This window comes from Neodiprion pinetum, chromosome 3 (assembly GCF_021155775.2).
Source record: "Neodiprion pinetum isolate iyNeoPine1 chromosome 3, iyNeoPine1.2, whole genome shotgun sequence".
Taxonomy (NCBI): Eukaryota; Metazoa; Arthropoda; class Insecta; order Hymenoptera; family Diprionidae; genus Neodiprion; species Neodiprion pinetum.
The window spans coordinates 32,858,748-32,885,191 of NC_060234.1; the positions used below are offsets into that span (position 1 = coordinate 32,858,748).

Here is a 26,444-nt window from a genome sequence, read left to right on the forward strand (position 1 = left end):
CCCCGAAGACTTCGGTTCCCTTTTTTAAGGCTACATTGTGTTCAGCTTGATAATAGACGATTGTTTCTCAATTTAACAAGATGCAAGAATAATAGTATTCCAACGGATCATACAGGCAAGAAGCAACGCGGCTACCTGCTGTTGTACAATGTACCTACTTCAGACTTACCGGCTTACTCATAATACATACTTAGTTTTCTTTCATACACGTTGAATAAAATACTTATACAGTGACACGTTTACGAAGCAGCTAAGGTATTTACACAGTTGTTATACCGCTAATTACACCACTAGCTGCAGATAGAATTGATGTAATATCTGTTGTGTACCATTACTATCTATATCTACCATATTACTGCCATACACGAGTCATCGGGAGGGGACGTCGGCTCTTTACTTGGGGAACGGAGATAAAGAGTCATCAATTTCTTATCTGTTTAAAAATAAGCTCGCCGGTTCAGAGAGGCTAGATTGTGTAACCACATTTGTATGTTTTCATCTTTACTTTTCGTTTTTTTTTTTTTTTTTTTTTTTCTCTCTAATTTAGACGGCGCCTGCTCGCGCGGACCGTCGAGTCTAGCTTTTTCTACACAAGATCTGACGATGCCTATTATTCTTTCAACAACTGTGTTACCTGCAAAGATGGGCAGCTCCTATGCCTGTACTTTCTAGTGGCCAGCTCCCACCACGGAATCACATTATCCGGGTTCCTGGGTTTGACGGGGTCACTAACGGCGTGCTCGTAGAGCGGTTCCAGGACCGGCAAGGTGCCGGACAAGCGTTTCGGACAATCAGCGAAGTCCTGGTCGGCTTTAGCTGCGTTCCCTCTTCTTCGAGGCAGAGTGGCGTAGTTCATGTTATTGCTCGAGACCGACGCGTCGGCGTCCAGTTCCAAAGAATTATGTCTAGTCCGAGCTCTGCTGGACTTTCTGGCGCTCTTATCGTCCACTGGATTTGGGTGGTCCTCACCCTCACCGCGGAATTGGGCTTGCAGCATGGCGTAATGGTCCACCGTATCCATGGTGGTATTCGAGACCTCCTCGGGTCGCTTCTCGGAGTTGAGAAGTTCCTTCGAGCGCTGAAGCTGACCGTTGAGGATGACGTCGGTGGCGTCGAGCAGGCAGACGGGCACGGCGTTCATCCACTTCCCGGAACCGTGTCTCCTATGGATTTTCAGGAGTTCGGTGTGGTCTCTCACGTCAACCGTGCTCTTGTAGGCTCTGCCTAGATTCTCGGTCTCGATACCACAATTCCTGGCACCGTCCAGCACGTCTTCGCTGGACTTGTGCAACGGCCTGGGAGACATCCCGGGCTTCCGGTACGGCAGCGTTCCATAAGTCGTCCCTACAGCGAGGGTATCACTCAGGATATCCTCGTGAGAGCGCGCACTGTTCCGACGGGTAATCGTGCGGACGACCTTTGCTGATTTCGGACTCACCTTTCTCGAAGGAGAACTGCGAAACGAGTTGTTCGCGTTTTCGACAAACACATCGTCCACCATCTCTTCCTCTGACGGATTCCGCCGAAGGATGCGCTCCGTGTTTCTGCGACAGAGGGTCACCGATCGGCCCGTTGCATTGTTCAACGTCACGGAAAGAATATCCTCCTTGGAATTATCCAGTGGTCTTGCCCTGTCCTTCCGGTTCCTGAAGGACGATCGCTTGACTGGAAGAGTATGGGCCACGTTCGTCGTAACCTCGTTCGAACTGAAAGTATTCTTCGAGACATTCGGCTCCTGGAAGGTTACTCTGCTCTTTGGCAATCCGGCCAAAGCCTCGCTGATGGCGTATAGAGATTCGGTAGATTTTGCCGAAGATGATGAACCATTCGAGTTTCTCGACGGGGATGAGGTGCTCTCGATTGACGAAGACCTGGGTAGTACTTTTGGAGGCAATTTTCCGTACGAATTCGGCCTCGCCTTTGTCGTCTTTTTGGCAGTTCCGTTCGGCGCCTTGAACTCGAATTCCCGATCCTCGGAGGGTTCACCAAAGTTGGGTGAAATCGGTGGCATGGGAACCATGTCCCTCTTTCTGTGAACACCGTAAATGTTTTTCGATGAATTCTCGACATCATTCTTGGCGATCTTATTTATTATACCGTACGTGGAGTTCCTGTTATTCCCCGACTTCATTTCCGCATAGTTCTTATCAATTTTCGCGATGTTTCTATTCAAATCCTCGATATACTGGGCCGTGCTACGGTACAGATCACCACTCGGTACGTAATTGCCCTCAACACCAGGGTCCCTCGGTGCCCGCGGTGGTTTATTGTTCAACCGAGGCACGTTGGGAATCGCGTAAATTGGCTGCCTCGTCTTATTCGCCGGCGTTCTTTTGTTGTTCTTATTATCAGCGTGGAGAAAACCGTCATCTCCTCTATGCCCCGAGCTTCTCAGACTCGCATAGTTATCCACAGTGCAATTATTCTCATTCGAGTTAACGTTACCATCGATAGCAAACTTCGTCCATCCAATATCGCGCTGTACCACCTCCGGTGACCTTATGGCGGATCTTTCCTCGTCGGCATGATTATCCTTCTGTACCCAGTCCGAATTAATCGTAGCATGCCTGTCGCCCTCAAGAGGAAGACTGTCGTAGACTCGCCTCGCGTCGTCTCCATTTTGGAGAACGGATGTGGCGACAGGCGTCTGAGGGGCTTCCGATTCGCTACCGATAAAGGAGGTCCCACTTTCGGAGGAAATCGTGCAGCTGGATTGACGTCTCGGTCTAGTTTTGCTCGCAAAAGTGTTCAATATCGGGACTTGGTCGTCCGGTGTTGACTTTCGATCCTCGTTCAGGGACGGGGCTCGTCTCAGACTAGCCTTGAGAGTGCCGTAGTTTTCGGCGAAGGAATCCTTCCCCGCGTCACACCATCGCGGCACCCGCGCCGATCCTTGAAGAGAAACGATCGATGACATCTCCATAGGTGCATAAGGACCGTTGGTCTCCTTAAGCAGCTCCTCGGAGTCGGATCTGTAGACTGCTCTCGGCCTGCTTCGGCCTCGAGCTCGGATGGTCGCGTACCCGTCATGGACGCGTCTCGAGCAGACGTTGAGTTCCATGATTTTTGTTCCAGTAATCAAGGTAGCGTCGAGGGTTTTCGCATCTTATTCACGTTCAGAATGACTTCAGACGTTCTGTTCCACCATGACCGTCAGCTCCGCCGCGTATCGAAACATTGCGTGGATCTGTATTCGAGTAGCGGAAACAACAAGATGTTTTTCTTCTTCTCGGAACACATGCGTTTTTTGTTTATTCAAAATGTTTCTTTCTTCTTTTGAAACTGCATCGCTGGAAGATTGACAATATCCCACTGGTTACACACGCGTCACTTTTTATTTATTCACGTCGGGGCGCATGACAATATATACTGTGTTATGGACGGGTATTTGCTTAGTTCAGTATAAGTACCATAAATTTATGGTACGCCATTGTGAAATAAAGTTGCCTGATGTTATAACCATCACAATCGTTAGGTCCCACTACGTTCGCCCCTTACCCATTTATTAACTCAGTTGCCACACGTGCGCTCTAGTTACTTGTAAGTATTTGATATTGCTATTGGTTGGAATGAGAGAAGTATTACATCAACTAATTGAATATCGTATACAGTTGAGACAAATCGATCGTTTCTAACAACACTCTTGGAAATAGTATGTGAGGCATCAAATTTTGCTAAACTTCAAAGTCAAAGCAACGTATCAGTAGATCGACGAGGGTAGGATAAGAAAAAAGAAAAAAGAACAGCACCGAAGACCGGCTATTGGTAATAATAATGAATAATTAATGACGATTGAATTGTAAAAGTGGTCAGTCGTAAAAAATAAATTACACGCTGCTGCGGGACTAATTGTCGAAAGCGATCTTTGGCAAGGTTCTAAATCATAGGTGGTGCTCCAATAATCATAACTAGCCCGGTTAATTGCCGGTTGAATTTCGAACGATTTCGCAACAGGCATCTTGATTTCACAATAAGTTTGAATCTCCCCGATTGGTGACTCAGATCGGCGTTTTTTTAACAGAGAACCTTATCAAAATCGTCGGTTACTGGTGACGACAGTACGCAACGATTAAGATAACCCGGGTGTACGAACGATCTCACCAAAGTAAAAGCAGTAAAATTCAAGTACCACACTTTGTGGTATACAAAATAAGAGGGAAAACATCCTGTTCATGACGTGTACCATAATAAGTCTTGTGCGTGCTGCGTATAGAACGATACGAGTAATTATCAAGTGTTTTATATAAGACGGGGCTGCAACTGAATCGATGACAGCAGCACAATTCCAGGCTGAAAATTTTCGCCAATTTGTTTACGTTACGATAGATATTTAAGAAACATGTATATATAAGACTGGTTTTTGAAGCTCATCGCTTCACGTTCGACTAAACCTAGCTATAACAACCCAACTATTCAACCTCGTCGACATCCAAGTTGCATAACTAAAACGCATAATATTAGCCGGCCGGACGAACGTTTATATTCATCGATTACCTAATTTGTTTTCTCAGCTTGTTCATCGACGGGATTATTCCGATTCGAGTCACAGATGTAGGTATTCTATCCTCGCGCAGACCGACAAAGATCCGGCGCGCCCATGCGACTTATTTCCACGTTGAATTAATTGTGTCGCGATCGTTTACACGCGCGACCAATATATCCCCGATACTGCGGCACGATCGGTAGCCGGTATTTAATCGACTGGAGATATGGTTAATAACATTTATTCAGTTCACGCTTGTCCGCGCTTCCTGCTGACAAGCTTACTGCACGGTTCGATTCCTTCGTTTTGTATTCCCCAATCGATCTTGTGGTAAAGACGATGCATAGTTTTTCTTACTCCGGAATCGTCGGAGAAGACGTTTATGTGAAATTATAAATTTATACCAGCAACCGCGGTCGCCTGAAGAAAAACATAAGGAGATAGAGTGGATGAGAGAGATGGAGCAGCGAGAGTAAATTTTTCAATAAAAACGCAAAGGAGACGTTGACGACAGCAGACGATAAGCTTTTCGATTTTTTAATTATTAGCGCCGAGAACCCTTGACCAACCATTTCCCTAACAGAAGAATTATAGACTACGTATAGAACCTTCGTGCCCTGCACGATTTATATTCGAATAATCATCACGCCGTGTTATCTGGACCGGAGATTAAACGAATGAATACAATTTTTCTTTTTCCAATCCCCTCAAGAAGCCAAACATACACACAAATCATTCGATGAATATCGGGTACGAAATGATTGTATTGGGTCAATGAAACACTTTATACGTTAGTGATGTTCGCAATTCCGCGATTGAACGCTCGCCTACATCGATAAACGTTGGCACACTTATGTACTCTTCGATACCCATAAGTCAATATCTATAAATAACGGTTGTCAAATCGTGAAATGGAGATCACAATTGAACAGCTCCGTTTTACTCGCGTTTCTCGTTAATACTTAACACAACCGAAGTAATTATTTCCACCGTTAATTCAATTCCATGTTACACGTTCGTCCAGTAATACTATAGTTCAAAATCAGCTAGCCTCGTCATTTTATCGTCAAATTCATGCTTAAATTTTCAAACCGATCTGAAAGTTACGCGATAAATTAGTAGTTTAGAGGTTTAGACCGAGGGGTATTCGATCGATCAAAAACTCCTGCCAACAGTTGGTTACAAATGCGAATTGATAATTCAAGCTTTAGTATTTACATACAGCTCGTTAACGAAAGATACTAGTAATTTTTTCTCTCGTTTTAAATTATGCAACGAAGAAGATGAACGGTAGTCTGGGGTCACAAGGAGACAGAGACAAGAGACAGATACACGCGATCACCGACGGACTGGACGCTGCGCATTCTAGTTCTCGAATGTCAATGCTATCTGGTTTTCTCTACATGATATATATACGTATGTGATATGTATGTATGTGTATGTATTATACACAGTAAGTATTGTGTAATGTGTATAAACCATTCCTTCGATGCAAATGTACAAAATATACGGTACCCGCTACACAGATGGAAACCAAAGCCTGTATCAAGCGACTCGCGAATAAGCCACAACCTCGAAATGAAGTAGTTCATTTCCTGAATACATGCATATATCAATGTAGCAACCCGACGAGTGGTCAGAGCCTCGATGAGATCGGTTACCCTCGGTTCAATAGTCGCGTACTAGGTATCATTAGTTCGACCGATACTCTGCGGCATGATTCTAATTGCATTTCGAAGCTATAATATTTTTACAGTATTTCCCACAGCCGGAAGTTAACCCTCTCATGCTAGTAAAATTTTGCAACGACGGTAAAATATAATCACTGAACCATTATTTACTTAGAACACGATTTAGATTTTTTTTTTTTTTCGGACCTACAGTTCCTCGTTTCATTTTTATGCAACGCGCAATTATTCACACTTCAGCGGGTTTTAATCAAGACTGCGAATTTTTCTTGTCGTGGTTTTCTTTTCAATTTCCGCGGACTAGTCGTCAATAGGTATGCGGTTAATGGGAAACAGATGATGCCTGTTCTCCACGTCTTATAAGGAGGACGGAAATCTTCTCCTTCAAGATGCCTACTCTCGAAGTGTGCTGCAGTTGCTCACTTGACCCTGCCTCAAGCAAAATATGGCGAACGAGACACGTCGGACAAGCTGAGAAACATAAATACGGCGCACATTGCGGCGGTGTTCTTCCTGGAGAACGACATATACGTGTTTTTCGGATCACCGTCGTTTTCCTTTTCTTCCTTTCCCCTTCGCCCATGACAATATTTTTTTGCTTTATTTATTTTTTTCGTTATTTTCAATTTTACCCTACTTCTGTAATTATACGTTACGCGCAAAATTGCGGAAGAGATTTCTAACGATTTCACGAAACGATCGTGGAGGATTACGTGGCTGATATTTCCGATCTCTCGGTGTGCAGAATTAACGACGTGACGTGACTAGAGGCGACCGCGAAATTATGTGTGTATGTATAATACGCAAGCATTAAAACGAGTTACGGCATTGAAGAGATATTCGATAATAACAAGAATAATAGTAATAAAAATACATGTGTGCCGCGTATGCCTTTGTACGCATGCAGCATGAAAACGTCCGTAAATAAATATTATAATATTGAAAGTGGATGAAGCTGTTATACCTCGTACCTATAATATGAACATCGGTATAACGGAGCGTATTTAATTAATCTCTCGATACGTTGTCCTTTATTGTACCTAAATGTATTAATTTTAAGTCTTTGAAATCAAAAGAAAGTCTCTTACGACAGCCTAGAAGCTGTGGGAATTCAGTGAAATGACCGCACACCTACGTCAACTGCCTATGTATGTCAGGTACGTATGATTGCCGCGTGTTACAAAGTATAGTACAGTATCTGTATGGGAATCGGCATTGAGAGACCGGTAGCGTTGCTGCAGCAGCGAGACGCCTTGTTGTCGCAGCCATTTGTGGCGTCGTTTATTTACTGATAGGATTTCGAGATAGTCTTATCGCGGACAGAGATAAAGATGGCACCTACGCTTTTCGCCGCGGGCCTCGATCCCAGGTATAAAATAATAACTCGACCCTATTGCCTAGATCGCGACACATCTCTGCGCCTTATAAATCCAGGCGAATACGTTATTATAAATTGACCAATCTCCGAATCAGAGTCCGTATGAAACCCTCCGTAGGTACAGTCAAGATCAAAATGGTTAGGATTTCCCTTTGCGCCGGTAGACAGTTGTTGGAAATAATTTGAACAAGTGTTGAAATGTTGTGTAATACGAGACTAACACGTTCATAATTTCTATTTTGAACCTCCTGCTCATGTCAATTCTCTGAAACACGTTAAACGATCATTTCAACAGAGCATAAGTTTCGCCATCGTTAATGCAATTGAAGAGGCGGCAGATTTTTACAGAGATAAAAAAATTCCGTACTTTTGCCATTCCGTTGAGTCTATGACGAATGATTTTAGATATTTCATACGGCCTCCGGCGACTCAGGACCTCAAATCCACTCCCGATGGCATCCAACACCTGTTCGGCATTGAGCAATTTGTCATATTTTTAGTGTCAGATCAGTATCACTCAAATTTTTTTTCCAACAAGAATTTTTTTTGTTCGGAATTGGATTCATATTTTAACCAGGTGTAACAAATTGGCATGACAATTATTCACGTTGTTTGACGTACGAACAGTTTAATTATCACTCGATTTCCTGATCCCTTCCAACCATACGTATAGTGAGACTTGTCCTTTCCAACGCACGAAAAATATCACGGAAGTAAATGCGGTCGGTAAGGGCACATGTATGACTGACTACTTATTCGTATATATCAAAGAAATCCTGGAGGTCTCGCGGCGCAAGACGAAGAGCCCGTAGGGCAGAAACGAAGCGGCGGCAGCTGTGCGCAGTCTACAAAGAGGCGAACAAACGGAGGTAGGAGAAAATATACTTCAAGCTCTGGCGCAAAGAGTTGTAGGTATAATGGACCGCTTTGCGCGGGGAAAGAAAAAGAAATACGAAAATGGAATACAGGAAAGAGGAAAGGGGAAAAGGAGAAGAAGAAGAAGAAGAAGAAGAAGAAGAAGTAGAAAATAAGCGCTGAAAGAGAACTGTAAGATGGCCGGACAACGAGACGCTCGGATCGTTCTCTTTACCGAGAACCGATTTCATACAGATAATCCGGTATATGACACGGTATAGACGTCCAATTATTACACACCTGTACAATAATATTGTTTCCGCCGATTTCGAACGACGTGAACTGATCGGTTTATACAACCTGTTACGACATATTGTGTATTTAAGTAAATTCCATTGAGGTGATAAAGCGCCAATTGCGTATACATGAGGTGTCAAAATAAGAACCGCGAGTATTCACGGTACTGGCGAAGTAAGTTTATTTTCTCTCTGCTTCGTCGTCATTCTATGTAAAATAAGTATATAATTATCACAATTCATTAGCGTGGTTTTTAGATGCCGATTACGACCACAACTGGATCACGTGCTTAACCTATCAGTCGTCGGATGGCGTGTTTGTAGTATGTAATGCTTAGCTACGGGAAGCTAGCGTAACGCTGGGGTAAACGAGTTAAAGAGAATACAAAAGACAAAACAACTACGTCAGTTTTAATGATCCAGAAACGGCGATTGGTTGGCCAGTTGGCTCCAATAAAGACGGGGTCTTCGGCATCGCGAGAAGGGCTGACGCCACCCCGTTCCTCCCCCTCCACCATCCCCCCACGCATTCGTCGGCCACGTTCGTAGCGCGAGCAAAGCGACTGCTTACTAATGAACGCTACCCACGAGTCATCTTTCGGACCTCGCGCATCGTGCAAGCAGCAAGTGCACACGGGCGTAGCGTAAGTGCATCCTTGGTATTCAACCAACAAAGGCTTATTTCCTCCGCTGAGTAAATTCGATTCGATTAACCCCTCTTTGTTTAGTTCCATTGACTCGGCGATGAGACCTAATAAAATCTCGTTTTATCAACCTATCCAACGCGATTAATGTACCCAATCTATCTCGCCTATCAAGAAACCATCACCACATCGGCGTGGCAGCGACTCCGGTTCCATTTCAGAGTAGATCAAAATGAACTCGACGTAACTACGAATGATCTAAACTCGAGTTTACTGATTATATTAGCTGCAGTTTTATCGGTGAGTGGTAGTGAACATTTTACCACGGGGGAGAAAGTAGTTTTCTAAATCATTCGACTCGAGGTCTATTTGGCTGTACTTATATCTTAAGAAACTACCAAAATTCTTGAAAGGACAACGATTACAGCAGGGAAACATTGAGACCGTGAATTCCTGATGATCGTCGATCGATCAGCCGACTTTAGAAATCTTCCATCTAACTCTATACAACCAGGTATTTTGCATAATTTGAGCATTGAAATGGTACTCGCGATAGGATCGCAGCATTGAGTTCGATTCGTAAGATCGATACCGTGTTTCACCCCGACTGAGATGCGTACCGGAACAGGAGTACGTTGATGCTAAATATGGCTATGTGAAGACCAACCCGAAGCGCGCAACGCAACGCAGCGGATAACACGGAAGGGTTTGTTCTCCTCCATAGCCGAGCCTAACCCGACAGATCTCGGACTAGCCACTCAATGCCTGAGTATAGTCGTCCCCTTTTAGCCCCAGCGAAGAACCGCGTCGAATTTATAAGGCGAGTGCAATCGCCTCGAAGTGAAGCAGACACTTCGAGAACTGTACGCGCTGGGTTATACCCACGCAGAATACCGGTCGCGGTAATTCGTGCAAGAAAATTGTGTCAAGATTTCGCGTATACACCTAGGTATAAGAAGAATACAAGATATCTTCGTCAGTTTTTGTTCGCGTAAAATTATACCACACGAGTGAAAAATCAAAGTAGAAAACATCGCGAAGCGCAGCTCATTTCAGGCTCGCGATCCTGCGATCAGCAGCTAAACTAGAGAGAATGACGAGCAGAGCGCGTGAAAAACCCTCGATGGTGTTCGCACGTATAAGGGATGGGCGGACATGGTGTGCGTCGGAGCGAGTTACAGGATCCGGGCCCTTCTTGCCTCCGCTCGAGAGAGAATTGTAGACCGAGTAGTAGTAACTCGATATCGGATTTATTTCAGCCGGGATTTTATCCGTCGGACATGGCTGGTCGGCGCCAATGGAAGTGTCTGAGTCGCCGCTCAATTGTCATCGGAATATTAATAATTAACCGGCCACTCAACAGACCCGCGTTCTCTCTACAATCGGTAATAATTTTCAATAAAAATACCGATCGCAACGATACGTTTAATTCGCTGAATTGATATTTCAACCGCGACATTAATCATTGATCAATTTTTTCAATCGTATATCTTGGTCAACTGCAAAGCGTCCAGCTACCATTTTCAATCCAAACAGCATCATATGTCCGCAAGCGAAAAGTTATCTAATTTTCCCTTAAACGATAAGTCACGGACGCTATAAACCATGCCACACCAGAGAGACACGCAATGCGTTGTATATACGTAAGATACACGTGCGGTAGGGACGTGCGATGAGTTTAATTGAAAATCAATCACGATTGTCCGGCACCTTCTTCTTGCTTCCGGACGCCCCCCGGTTCTTGCTTTCTTTTTTTTTTCCTCTCTTTATTTCCTTTCTCCCTTCTTTTATAATTCAATTGTTAATTTTCCCTGTAAAGTAGATAATTCTCGAAAAAAACCCTCAAAGTTTGCGCAAGCGGTAGTAAAGTTTCTCAATTCTAAACAACCTGAACGACGAGTCAATTAATTTCTTTTCTCAGAGTTTCATTGCAGTTTATACATACTCACACCGGAAGTATTAATATGCAACGTCTGTTTTCATTATTCATGCGGGCCTCGTACTTATCTTTGCATACTTGAAGAATTCGGGTGAAATTTGAATTCATAACCTACGTCTCTGTGATCAGAGGATTCTGTGAAAGGTAGGGATAATTTCGGATTTCGGGATTATTATTGCACAAATGACGAACGGTGCAGGGAAATCGGCTACCTGACACCGCCGTTTTACGACGCTAGAAGATGAAGAAAAACCGGGAACAAGGTTTTGGGGTCGATTGTCAAATCCTTTAGAAAACGGGAATCCGGTAGAAGTGAAAAAAAGGGGGGATTTTTCTTTGGCCCAACGCGATTTGGACTCGACCGTTGCCTGCTCCAACGACACGTAAGGCCAGTTTTGGCTTTTCGCTTTTCTGTTCTGTTGACACAGTGCAGAGACCCCAAAACCATTCTCTCCGTGTGTATGTGACTTTTCCCAAGAGGCTGGCTGGCTGGCTGGCTGGCTGGCCCAAAGTTGTTCGCCCACTGAGAATAAGGGACCCCAGAAATATCCTACGGGTACTTTTGTTGATCTCCCTTCGTCAAGGGACGGTCACGGAGTCCTAAATTTCACCGGTATATTAAAGAAAATCGGTGGTAAACGCGTCGTCGTTGCTCTTGGCCGACTTCCTCATTTCTCCGATGCACGTGCAATGGTTCTGCAGCTTACGCATGAATGCAGTCATCCCGTCTACCCACATTTATTACGCGTGCAGAAGTTGGCTCCGGCAGCCACGTGAGGATCAGCGGAACTTGCGCCTTTACACGTGCCTTTCACGACAGGTGGATGATATTTTACTTTGAATAGCATGCGAACTGTGCGCACCCTCCCACCTCGCTTCGGTTCTCAAAGTAGAGCTTTTCCTAATCTCACAACCGAAATTGAAAGAAGATGAAAGAAAATTTTCGACCGTTTCAACCACCGGGGTCGGTGGGCAGGGATGTTTTAACTCGTGGCAGGTGCACCGATGTCTGAATCGTTGGTGGGAATAAGGAAGCGAGTGGACTCGGGGAGCGCGTCTAGCTAAAAAGAATAGGAATAAATTGTGACGAGACTACAGAGAGGGAAGAGAGAGGTGGCGGCGAGGGGGGGGGGGGGGGGGGGGGGGCAAGCAGCTTCTACGCAGGGGAAAGAAAAGGGGAGAAAATCGAGGAATACGAGCGTAAGAGAAGAGAAGTAGAAGGAGAAGAGAAAAGTGGAAAGAGAGGAGGTCGCACGCGGAATGTTCAATGCGGGAAGTTGCAAACGGCAACGGTATAATACGGACGCACTCTGCAGAGCTCTGCACGATTCGCCTTATACGTCGTAGATCTATCGATGTACTTGATTCCAACTTTTAGATCGTGCGAGTGCCTAGATAGCATCTTCTAAAGGGATTCATCGAACCAGAGATTCACTAAGGAATCAATCGACTATAGATATGAAGAAAGATCTTTTTCTTTTTCGGAATCACGTTCGTTCGAAGATTTGTGTTTTTGGACATGTCGAAGATAAGTGATGAGACAGTCGAACCCCGGGAAAATTTTTTTAAAGAAACCTCGGTACACGTCATGACAAAGGTATTCGTTCACAAAATAAAATCAATATGTAAGCATACCCTATAGATATCGATAAGATAAAGAAATTAAGGCCGGTGAGTCACCATCAAACAGAGAGCTATATACAAAATTGTATAATTACGTGATCGTTTTCACTTATCACTGCGAGACTGAACTAAGCAATTACAATAGTGGCAAAAGAAACTATCTCAAACAATTGCTTCCAATTTTTTATCTTTTTATTTTTAACACTATCAACGTAACGTCGACATTTTTTATTTTATTTTCTGGATTTTTTTTTTGTTTTTTTTTTTTGTTTCCGGTTCTTGTAAAATTTGTCGCTCGGTCTTCGATATCGTTTTATGGCCGCAGAGTTTTATTTTTCCAATGCGGCACATCCACGTCCACCCGCGTTCACTGGCAACCTGTCCCGGGACGGACTACTGTTGCTTCAACCGCGTCTCGACGCCGACTGCCTCGCCTCCCCCACCGTCCGCATCTCAGACGCGACGCTTCGACGCCTCACGTTGATTGGTCCGGGCACAATGACCTTGCGACGTCGTAAGCCCCCTTCCCTCTCCTCGGCGTCCTTTAGCAGGGTACTTGTTGAACCGTGCGGTGCAACAATAGTCGTCGCATTGTTGCACTTTCGCGCCAAAATTGTACTGAAGCATGGCATTGCATAGCATACGCTGAAGTAAGTGCCTACGTCTAAATTTGTTGTCCGCGAAGAAGAAGAAAAAACAAGACGAAGCGGGAGGAATACGATGGAGACAAACGTTTCCTTCTTTGAGTTTTAGTGATTTCCTTTCTACGATTGTCGTGCTTTCTATGAAAATTATATCGTCTTTTCAAACAAGTCTGCAATAAAAGGCAGCTGCGCTGGATGGAATGTATGCAATTGGGTCATTGCATTTTAACAACAGTATATGTGTATAAAGCAGAAAAATAAAAAAAAAAAAACAGTCAAATGGTATTTTTTCTTTTGCTTGCAAGAACGTAATTGCAAATTCTGTTTAATCGAGAAAAGAAAAACCATGAACTGATTGTTTTTGGTTTCCCTGCTGTATGCGCATGTCAAATTTTTTCATACTAAAATCTAATTGTATGAAACCAAAATATTGCAACTCTACGCCCTTAATGGGGGATTAACTAATTCAAATCACCTTCTCACTGTTCTGAGAGTTCCATCATTTCTGGCTTTTATGTATGACCAAATATACAACAGCAATACGTGTAAGAATACCGAAATAGAAAACTGAAAGAATAATTGTAAAACATTTTCTATCGTTTTCTTACAGTATTCATATTATTTGAAATCCGTTAAACAAATTTATTTCACATCAATGAAAAACCAGAAGTTTGTTCAGTAAAAACATTTCGTCGTATTTTCCTCGATTATTTTAATTACCTTTATTCTTTGTTTAATCCTTTTATTGCTCTTTGAAGCCCAATAAAACGCACAACTTTGAATTTCGAATCTAATCAGGTTTCGTGATTGAGATAATTACAGGTCTGGATGATGAGAGAATAAACTGATACGGCACGCCAGCAATATTCAAAGCAATTGAAACTAAATTCCAATCATGTATCGAGGTAACTGTAACTGGTATTATCCGAGCCACTTTCAACTTTTGACTATCACATGTATGTGCTCTTGGTACCGTATTACGGCTTCTTGGCGGCCGCACGCACGTCGAATTTTATTTCTAAGCCAGATGTAAAAGAAACAGGCCACGAAGGCACGCATACCCCAAAAAATCCAGGCAAAAAGTTGTACTTTAGGACGGTGCGTTCACAGCGGCGATGCAGCGATGACCGGGGCAAGAAACGGACATAGTCTACACATTAATAGACGCGTGCGTGTGTTGGTACCGTTAGCGTGGTTCGCCTTCAACAGGACATTCGTCGAGTGCACGCTGCAGGATCCTATCTCTCCTTTGTCTGATATCCACAATTTTTTTTTTTATCACATTTTCTATTCCCCGCTACTCAGCTGCAACGCGTACGGCTGGATATCCTAAGCTAATATTGGAGAAACTGTACTGTGAGATATATATCAAGCGGAAATTCATCACGGTCTCGTATGGTTGAAATACTATCACACATATGTGGGTAGGTAAATACATATTTTTGAAAAGTACAAACAAACGCGAGGATCGCGGTGACAAAAAATCGTGGAAATGGGATGAGACATTTTTTTTTTTCAAATTTAAAAACGTTTTGAGGTATGCGGGGAGAGATTCGTGAGTGGCCTATGTGTAAATACTCGGCACTCATACGTGTCTCTCACATGGCGCTGCACCCAAGCCCATGCAGCAGCCTCGTTGCGTAAAATCCAATAAAGATTGCCAGGCGACCAATAGCGAGCGATAAAATGCAGCCAGCGTTATCCATTGACTCGAACGGGCACGGGGCGATAATATTTTATGCTTTACTTTCGTTGGTTTCGGATGGGTTTGAAATCTCGTGCACACACACACACACACACGTACCTACCGATATCATTTATTACACAGAGGTTTGAAATACACAAGCGTGGGTGTAGCGGTTGTCGTTTGGCTTTACGGCTTCAGCTTGCGCATCAATTTCACTAAATGTCCCATGGAAATGGCTTAATCGATTTCGTCAAGCTGCGCGTAACTACAAAAATATACCTATCGTATCACAAACGAGTTGCCGCAACGCGAACAACTAACGATAAATGGATATTAGCCATCTTCGACAGGTATGGTTGAATTTCCACATATCCATATTTCGTTGAGGTATCGAAACACATGCATTGGAATGGCGACAAAATTGATTTGTGCCGATAGTCACGTTTGGGAAAGTGCGGGTCATTTGCACACATAGGTATGTATAACAGAGAACGCCGAACTTAACGGAACGCGTTCTTATAATCAGCGAAATGATCGTTGACCAACGGCTTGACTGTGATTCAGGTTGAAATTTCTCCAAAGCACGTCAAGAGATCAGGCAAACAATTTTCTAAAAGATTCTTATACGATTAAAAACCCGAATTTATCCAATAGACTGGACATTGATAATTTTTTTCCACTTCTACTTATACTGCATATCACTGATCACAGTGAATGCCGATCGTTAAGTTTGCTACCGAAACACCGCGGGGATACCGACGTGATGGAAACTCGTAAAACCTGACTGTAACGTGATGTCACTGCAAAAGCAAATTACTAACGGACAGAATCGTGGTAAAATGCAAAATTGCCACTCAATAGCATATATAAGTGGTCTTTAGCACAGCTACATCTTCATCTAAAGTTGATTATTCAAAAGTTTATCGCTATTAAATTGCCCGCATCCGAGTGCAGTCCAATTTCGGATTGAGACGCGTGTACAAATATTTTTCGCATTTATCAAGAAAGATAACCTACGTTACTTGTGCAGAAACTATACATGAATCTGTTAATGGTTAAACATCTTGAATCTCTATTCCTTACCAAGCATTAGCATCGAATCATTAACGTTAAATATTTTATGTACATTTCAAACCTGCCATGCGGTAAATTTACTTGATGGGGATACGTTATAGTCACGTTTAATAGTAATTCAAGCTAATGCGCATTACGGATTCACCCGATTTTCCACGATGAATCGTACAAGAATTCGCAGTAGCTGCTGCCTCACTCAGAACCATGCCTTATGTACACCCATCGGCACCCGTAATGGCTGCGGCAATTACCATATCCCGGTTGATATATTCTTATTCGAATCGGTTTTCGGATAAATATATGTAAATTATACCAGAATTTCGTTTCAACAAAGATTTCTACGTAGTTTACGTAATTTGAAATAAAATTTTTTCTGCTTCTTCAGCGCATTAAAAATCTTTTGCGGAAATAGCATCACACAGTCTCGACTTTTTAGCGGCCGTAGCGAAAACGGTATCTCGGTGTTGGATCGCTTCGCGCGCGTTTCAGCAAATTGCAAACGTTGGAATTGCATGCGCACTGTGCAAAGTCGGTACGGGTATATATTCCGGAACAGAAGTAATTATGCAGTGGTTTGGAAAACCATCGACTCACCTGTGCAATGACCGTGCAAATATACTGTACGAAAATTCACACCGCAATGGGTATTACGCGACCAGAAATTGAAGCAATCTTCCTCGAACAATCTAATATTCGAGATCATTATTCGATTCAATTTTAAAGAGCACTCACATTCGTCGACAGCTGGCTGGTGAGGGAATGGACCTTTTCTTGTGCGTCAAGAAGCTCGCGTCTCAATTTGCGCAATTCGTGTGCCTGCTTCTCCTCGGCTGAACTGTAGAGGCTGCTGGCAGTTGAGACCAGGGACACCGAGGACCCGTGAACTGCGGGTGAAAGAAAAGGTCAAACGCTTGTTGTGCCAGCGAATAAAAATGGTACGACACCGTCTAAAAAATTTTGTCGTCCGGCAGGTCGTTAAAAATTCTACCAGTTTGCTAGAATTTAATGGCGCGTTTGTGTGACTGCGGGCTTTGGCCTCGTCTCAGTGACTTCGAAACCCCGTTAGTGCGCAACAACTTTTTACCGACTTCTTACTCGACTGCAGAATTGACAGACGCTCTCTTCTCAATTTTATGGTCAATATTTTTTCTGGTCCAAAATAAAGCTGAAGGTGTAAAACATATTCGAAAAGTTTTGATTTACTGCAGAATTCATTTCAAATTCTTAAAACGGCTTAAGGGATTTACCATATTAGCAGGATTTGTAAAGAATTTTTTACACTCGATTTAATCAACTAACTATGTACATATACTGACTGTATAAACACCTCTGTGTACTCTCAGATTTCACTTCTCGACCGTGTAAAATTTCGCGACTATCCTTAATACGTAAAAAAAAAGAAACCAAAGACTCGGAAAAAAAAAAAACACCGAACAGCATAAAAAAACTCCGGTTATTTCGTGTAGTCAGCATTTTTTGTTTTCAAATATGTTAATCCACAAACAGTCGAGCAAGAATCGATGTTTTGCATGTACGTTACATCAACTTACTGTCGTCATCTTTGTGGACGTGTTGATAGAGGTTCGGGTGTTGCCTTGGAGCGTGCGTGGGTGTCGGTGATGTTGGTTGAGACCAGTGTTGTCCAGGACATCCCGCTGAGCCTACGGGCACGCTGTAGTAGGGCTCGACCCCGACACCGACCCCAACTCCAACCCCAACCTCCTCCCCGACGGAGGAAGACGCGCCACTTCCTCGGGCGAGCATGGACGGGTACATTTTTTCACTTTTCGTTGACCTGAACCGATCAGAGATAAACCCAAATACGTTGAAAGTCATTAGCGAAGTATTATTGTTTTATCTTCGTGTGATGTTTTTTTATTGAAGTTTCGCAGAGATAGTTAATGCAAGGCGCGGAAATGTCAAAAAACGGATATATGGCACTGTGGGAACTGATTCTTGATTTTGGGTTGATTTATGGTAGGACGACCGTAAAGATCACGGAACCTAATTTTATTGATTCTTTTGAAAAATGATTATGATACTCATTTCTTCGTGTTCTCCATTACCGTTAAGGTCGCCATTATTTTACTTCTCTAAGTTTTCTTTTCTTTTCCGCAGTACTGTGTATATCCGTGCAATCTGCCGACACTCCCGTCTATATACAAATAAACGATACTTGAAGATAAAGTGTATCGTTATACAGGCACTGTGAAAGCAGTTAGAGTTACGAGAAGTAACAAAACAGAGAGCCTATTCTCAATTTGTGATATTGCTTGATAATTTCACTCGTTAAGGTTTAACAACAATTTCTTTCTCTTGTCCTTAATTCGCTAAGAGCTGCAGGGTATTATAAGACATGAGAAGAAAACGTCAACGTAAACAAGTGAGTTTGAAATTACGCCAACAACTGCAGTCACTAGTGGTGCATATATTCACCGTAAACGTTCAATTAGTGCCTCGAAAGTTTTCTGCCCTTTCCCTTTTTTCTCATTAACTCTTTTGCTCTCATTTCACTTCTCGAGAATTTAAAGAATAGACTCTTTGTGACTGAATGTACAGGATGGACCGGAGAAGTTTTAGAGCGAAATTTTTTGTTAACGTGATGTATATCAAGCACCGTCTTGTGCGTGAAAAAAAGAAAATGATTTCCCTTCGTTTCACATTTCGCTTAGAGTCTTTCGGGGCCAACCTGTACATACCAACGCAACTGAATATAGGGTACAAGGTATGTGTATTTATGGTTGCTACGCATGCGAAGGCGCACAAATGACATTAAGGACAAAGAAAAGTAACCGAAAACATGAAACGAATGAGTTAAGAATTAAGAAAAGGAAGAAAAGAAAGAAGAAGAAACGAAGGAAAGAAAAATACTGGTGTAGACATATTTATAAGCTTGTCAGATGCAAGAACACAATCGAGCGTTGTTACGACCACGTCGCTCCAATTACTTCGATTACTTTAATTACTCCAATTATTACCAAACGTGAACCACTCAGTACAGTGTCAAACTTTCTCATACGTCGATGTGCCGGGAATCTTTTGAACCAAACGGCCATCGTTCTAACAGAGTACAAATTGAACGCCATCTCCACGTGGACTGCTTGACGCTACGCCGGAACGTATGTTAGGTTGCATACGCACAGGCTCGAGCAAACTGAATTTCATGCAGCCGTGGAAAACGTACCGAATTTATCAGTAGGCGATTTCTTTAGTACAACAAAATTTTGCATAACGATACTAAAACTTGTAATCGCTAAATTTTTGGTCAAAAACAACCTTTTATTCCGAAGATTATCGTCTTCTGTAACAATAATCTTCGGTTCATCTTCTTTGTACCAGATAACTATTTTCCTAATTTATGGCTTCGAGTTGCTGAGTGCAAATTTTTAGATACTTCAAATTGGTCGCGATCAAAAGATTCGGGCGGTACATCGATACCGTATATATCGTGTGTGTACAACTCTTTTTTGTTTTTTTTTTTGTTTCAGTTTTTCTACCTTGGGAAGGTCCTGTCCCGCAGATGGCTAAAACGGTACCAAATCGCTTTGTTATTTTGTTCAGAGATTCATTATTCTTTTGAATAAAATCATTCACATAGTAGTTTTGCGGTGTGGACGAAAAAAGAATTTTGTAAAAATATATCACCGCACTGTTCTGTATACAAAATTACTGTTCGAAACGATTGTAGACGAGAAAAAAACACAGGTGCTTGAATGGATGTTTTTACAGTGCAAGAAAACCAGGATTCGATTAATAATTCTAGTCTATGGGTTTAATACAAGCCTCGAATTTCAATTTCTAATATTTGTGTAAAATCATCATTCGAATTAGTTTCATAATCGTCACTCATAAATTCTGACACTTCAATATTATATGCGAACACACAGCAAAAAATGAAACACTGAATTCGGCATCAACCCCATGTTCAATCTCACGATAAATTTTTTTCGACCTATCAATACGAGGCTCATATCTTTTGGCCTTAGACCAGACGATAAAATTTGTGACAGATAAAATGGAGATGAACGAGCTTCTCACCTGATCGAGTTGCTTCTGTTCAGCCGAGGCGGAGCTGGTGATCCGGTGGAATCCCTCTGGTGCATCAGAAGGCGGGCGTGGGTTAAACTGGCTCGATGGGAGCCAAGCGACTCGACGCTGTCCGCTTCACACAGGCCCATACCTGGCGGATGGTAATAAGAAGAATGAAACAAAAATTGACACTTGCACGATAAATATCAGAGAACTGGAGAAAACTACCTTGCAGTGAAGCCAAAGAAGCAATGATTCAAGAACCACAAAAACCGATTCTAGAAACGTGAACATTCACTTATCGGACCCAAATTCATCAGGTGTTTGAAACATTTTTTTATGTTCGAAACGATTCAATAATTATCATCCAGCGTGACTCGTATGTATTCCACGTTTTCGTCTAACAAAATAATTCCATCCCATTTCCTCACGACAAATGAAACATCCGTCAAGTGCGATCGGGTATAACTCACCTTGGCTGCGTCCGCTGGGTGTGTAGGTGTTGCTATGTCGCATCCATGATGTGGTGGCGTAGGGACTGCTGCCGGTGTAATATCCCTGGACATCGGGGGCAGCGTAGTTGCTGCAGGTGTCGCTGAGGCTACCGTCGGAGGGCTTGAGAACCCGCGGAGTGAAGGAAGACGTTGCACCGCCGCGATGGTGCGCCGCGGCAAAGAGGGCAGTGAACTCGGGGCTTCCCGGCTTCGGGAGGCTCTGAGAACCAAGCATCAGCCGATCCCGTACCGACTGCGATAACTGGCTGGCACTCGCCCCCGTAAGGCTGTAGCTCTTGTAGTGATGACCTTGGCCTTGACCCTGACCTTGATTTTGACCAGAGTTCGCCTGAAGCTCGGTAGTGCAGGTCTGCGTGCCACCCGACACCTTGACCTAGATGAAATTTATTCGATCATTCGAATGGTTTCAGTGACTCAGTATCGATTTACAGAATTGGAAGAACCCGTGTAGCAGCTTGAGGATCGGAAAGATATATTCTGGAATCGCAAACGTCCGTCTTAAGCTCGAAATGTGCTTAGTTCGATTCATTACGACATGTTGAGGATTTTTCGATTCGTGGTGCAGCAAGCCCCGCAATGCCTCAAAAGTTTTCATTTAAGATTTTTTATTCTTTGTCGGACGTTGAACTCTCATATAGGAGGATGAGAAATAGAAGATGATTAGGTTTCGTTACCAATACCAACCTTCGTACGAGGAACAGCGCTGACCTGCGCCGTCCTGGTAGGATCCTTGCTTCCGTTTTGCGAACCATTGGTGTTACTGGTTCCGGCACTGTGCCTCTTGACGTATCCGAAGCTCTGTGGAACCCCCCTGACCTTGCTGCTACCGCCACTGCTGGTCGAGGTACCGGAAGAAACCTTCTGTGGCTTCTCCCCGTTCGCGTACTCCGCCATTGCCTGTTTCCGATGCTTGTCCTGAAAAGAGCGCGACACGTCACGCGAGGCCGCGTATAATGCTATATCTACATACCACACACATACACGACAGCGCAGAAAAAGGAAAGAACGGAAAGAGGATGACTAACGACGAGGACTATTTTCGTATATCAGTTTCTCCACTTTGGCCAGCACGCATGGTATACACACGTCCAGTCCGCAATGTGGTTTCAGGAAAACATTTCTTCGCGTTAGTAATTGCAACAGTCATTGGAACAAATGTTTTCCTGTGCGTTCCACGCTCCATTCCACTTAACCGGGATGAAACACGGCTAAACTTATCTCGTCCTCCGCAGAGCTGGATGGTAACGGATGAATTTCTTTTACACTTCGTTAGTCGCCATTCCTGTATCTCCGAAGAGCTGTCAGCTGGCAGCTGAACCCCGAGAGCTCATAAACAATATGTTTTGGAAAGACATTGCAGATCACAAATTTTGCCAAACAGAAAAAAAACCTTCAATGGTTCAAGTCAAACAATTAATGAAGGTTGGGCAACTGTTCCTAAAACTTCAAAAATACTAAGGTAAGATTATACTAAACAATACCAAAGGAGGTTTTAAAAAAAAAAAATAACCAGAGACTCTAGCTCAGCAAGAAATCCATTCTCTAAAACTAGAAAATTGCAGTCAGAGTTGCTGAAAAGATTATTTATGACGATATTTATGAGTTTCCTAAGTTTTGCCAGGTTTGTAACAACCATGTCTTTCGTTCATATGTGAACGCTTCTCCTGCCGACAATTCTTCCTTTCTCCGTTTTGACCGAAATTGCAGGAAACTGAGTCACTGATTGGCCGTTGACTTTAACGACTGGGAAGAAGCTAAATGTAGAACAAGGTTTTCTCCGAAATTCTTTTAACTGACCTGAGATCGCCTGGAAGGACTAGGACTGGGTGGGCCCGGATGGCCAGTCGGGTCCCTGTCTCTCGCAGCGCCAGCCTCTATGTACATTTTCCATTGTTGGCTGTTCGAGTTACTGTTGGAGCTGTTGCTGTTTTGTTGGGGCTGCTTGAACGCTGAGGTGTCAGTTTGCTGCGAGCTGTCAGACTTTTTCACGTGGTGGTGACCGCCTGGGTGCCTCGAACTGACGACTCTGTGTACCACGTTGTTCCCAGCGGGGTGGCCCTGCTGCTGTTGTACACCTGGTCCTTGGGGGGTGGCACTCCCGCTCACAACGCCACCCCCCACAACCACGCTACCGCCTCCAGGCACCCTCTGTTTTTCAACATCATTCTTCATTATCACATGTTTATCATATTCATAGCGTACACAAATGTATTCAAATTCGAATTATCTGATCCAAGTAGCTTGAACTGACACAATGAGGACGACTGACATTAGTTATATTCTTATATTTAAAAACTGAACACTACAGGGTATACAATTTGTCAGAAAACTTTTCGACTGTCCTAATTTCAACATCTCTGATTTCTTTTAAGGTAGTAAATAATATTTTAGATTCTCAATTATTCGGAAACCCTGCAGTGAGATTTAACACTTCCATAGAGCTTTCGTTCCTAAGCTTAAACTGAGTAAAAAAAAACATGAAATTCAAGCATTCCGGGCAGTCTATAAACATTTTTCATACAACTCCCGTTTCTATGGAATTAAATTTATGACGAATCGGTGTCAATAAATTTTCGGATAGGATCAAAAGTTTCCGTATAAACCTAAAGTAGTGCCGCGTCACTGATACGGATAACACAGCGCCACCGCGCCGTACATTTTACAGTACATATCAAATTGATGCCTAGCAGCTTAAAACTTTTTTGCACAACGATGATCATCATTAATTTGACTAATCACGTTATCGCGATTATTGCAGATATAGCGAGTTAGTTAAAATAAGAAATCACATCCTGAAAAAAAATTAAATAAAATAGAATAGAATAACCGCGCCGCGTAAAATCACATTTCCGCGTCTGAGATTTGAGTAGCTGAGCTGAAAGAAAAATTGGTGCGAAAAACGTGGTGGAAGAAGACCGAGGAAGTGGCGAACGGGAGGGACGTGTACCCATGCTATAAAAGTTGAGATACGTGACTGAAATATCGACGAAAGAAGATTGCGTAATAAAATTCTCCCGACCTGAATAATTTTCCACGACCTACACCAAGCGTAGACGCAGCCGCCTATGTACCTAAGTCTGTACACTCTTCTCGTGCGACCAATTTGATTCTATCGATTTCCCACGGGGCCGTATCATCGAGCCTCCCGCTGCATGAATCAGAGGAGTCAGTAGGGGTCTTTCTGGAGTTTTTCGATGGGGTGTGTCTCATTCTCCTCTCTCTCTCTCTCTCTCTCGCGAGTCTCGAAGCGCCGTGACTACACTCGACGGATCTCTACGAGCCCGATGGGTGAGTCATGGGGGTCGGCACCCCGTAAACTGTTCGCAGTTTGGGCCCAGCCGCACTTTGGCTTACACATGGGGAACTGTGCGGTTCAAGTTCTTATATGTACCTAGGACCTTACTATAGAGAGTTTCAGTGGCCGGCTGCCACACGTGTTCCTTGCTGTCAGAGGCAGTTGACACCTACCACACCCAGACGTTACCCATGACTCTGGGCTTATGATTATACGTAGACCCCGTAGAAACAATAAATATTTCCCATGAAGCTTTGAACTTTTTTCTACCGTTAGACGGCTGCGCCGCCGACGCATCAGCAGCCGCCGCTTCAAGAACAACGTAGAAGACGAAATTCCCTACATCCAAGTTGATGAAAAACGATTTTTAAAACTCACCATCGATTACGTATCACCCCCGACTACCAGCTCCACAACATTTAGCGAAATGTCTTTTGTTACAAGTCTGATTATCCTCTTTCCTAATTAACCACACTCGGACGCTTTTTATCTTCCCAACCGCAGTTGGAAACGCTTTTATACAATTCGTCCTCGTCGATTTATTCTTCCGATACTTCGTTGTAATTTAGACTCTCGATAGTAAGATTAAAGAGGATGAGCAGAAGTTATTTCCAAATCTGAGTGAAAGTGTTCGATCAGCGCACAACCGATTACATCGCAGTTAAATTTTCGATCCGTCCGCTGGTACGGTTCAAACGAAACAAGATTACTCTTATCGCGCACATGAAGTCACAACTTTAACGCGAAAATTATCGGTGCAAGTACAGCACGGTCTCTCATTACTCTCCAAGAATATTTGGGTCACGAGTTGCATTAAATTATTGGCACGCAGGTCCGTTTTCTGTAGATGCGTAACGCGTTGCTCGACAGAACAGTAAACTGCGTAATCGCGCTTGTGCGAGAAAAGAAGAGGCGGAGCGGCCGGACAGTGCTTGCACGCACTTCCATGGACACGTGTAAACTGGCCACATCAGGCATACATACACCATTCCGACCACCCCCAGCTGCCATATGAGCCGGGTGTGTTATGACGTACGTACACATCCTCACGGTGCGTAAGCCATACGCGCACGCAACGCTCAACGCTCAACGCTTCTGCCCTATCACGAAAAAAAGGGCTGCAAGACCGTTTGCACAGTGGTGGTATAATAGTACGCATGCGTTGTGAATGCGTGAATGTTTTGCGTCGTGAGGAAGCGAGCGACATGCAGAGTGCGTCCACCCCGACTCCGATTGTTGTTACTTAGCTGATATCGATTGCGCAACTCGACCTGGCGTGACCCGTCTACATAATTCAATCAAGAAGTCCAATCTTCGGCCTATGGTTTGAGTCTCCTTAAGTCGATTTCGGGTCAGGCTTGATGGCATGGAGTTTTTGGGTTCGTTAATTTAGGGGCAGGAGGGTATAACGACGACTAAATTGACTTATATATCCGTTGTGCCCTAAATTTCTGACGTAAAACATTCTCTCTTCGCCGTGCCTCTGTTATGCAGGTACTGCGTGAATACCGGGAGTCTTATCACGTTAAGGGCGGTACACCGAGTTGACATCTGAGAAGGAAAAAGGACCAACCGAATTTTTCCATTATTTTAAAAACCATGAGAATGTAGATCCCTGGGCGATAAATGGATTGACTAAACTTCTACACCTTTAACGTATCAGTGGTCTGTTGAGTTTTTGGTTAGAACTTTGTTTCGATGCGATACCATACCACAAAGAAACAAGAATTATTAATCCAAAACTATGCTCAGTCAACTTAGTCGAATCGCAAAAATACGAATTTTTATAGGTTCGGTGAAATACGTGCAAAACGAGAGCGAAGGCTATTCAATGGAAATGAAAATCATGCCGGAAGGGTTGAAAGTCTCATTGAGCCCCGAGGAAAAAAAGGACAAGACAAAAGAAGTATAGATGGAGACGAGGCGATTAACAGAGAGTCAACAACGAACGGAGTTTTGGTAGCACTCCATTTTCTTTTAACGTTTATCGATAAGAGACCCTGGAGTCTACAGGAGTCGGGGAAGCGCCAAGGACGGGAAGAGGAGGTCTCGGCAATTCCTTCTTAAGAAATATAAGTGCTGCGCACTCTTTGCCGGTGGCGAATAGACGGTTAGCAAAGGAGGTCAAATGTTTTACCAATAAGTGTAGGCTTCTCTTAACCCCGTCCGTTTCTTCGGCTGCTTCACCTCGCGGTGACAACAGAAGCCTTCGGCTTTCAGGATGAGTACCAAAGAGAACGAGTGAGCAGAGGAAGCGCAGATTGTCGCCTCAACGATCGGGAGTGCGTGATTTT

General features: G+C 43.5%; 1 protein-coding gene across 4 annotated transcripts in view; it reads right to left on the bottom strand.

Moving 5' to 3' along the window:
* sick (sickie) overlaps positions 1–26,444 on the bottom strand; it is a 179,466-nt gene that overhangs the window by 15,062 nt on the left and 137,960 nt on the right. For all 4 annotated transcript variants that reach the window (XM_046615988.2, XM_046615987.2, XM_046615990.2 and 1 more), the window contains 6 exons: positions 22,653–23,003; positions 21,540–21,770; positions 20,814–21,228; positions 20,350–20,491; positions 17,862–18,106; positions 17,044–17,195 (listed from right to left, as the gene is read on the bottom strand). In XM_046615988.2, the coding sequence (XP_046471944.1) occupies positions 17,044–17,195; positions 17,862–18,106; positions 20,350–20,491; positions 20,814–21,228; positions 21,540–21,770; positions 22,653–23,003 (1,536 nt within the window). The remainder of the gene's footprint in view (positions 1–17,043; positions 17,196–17,861; positions 18,107–20,349; positions 20,492–20,813; positions 21,229–21,539; positions 21,771–22,652; positions 23,004–26,444) is intronic.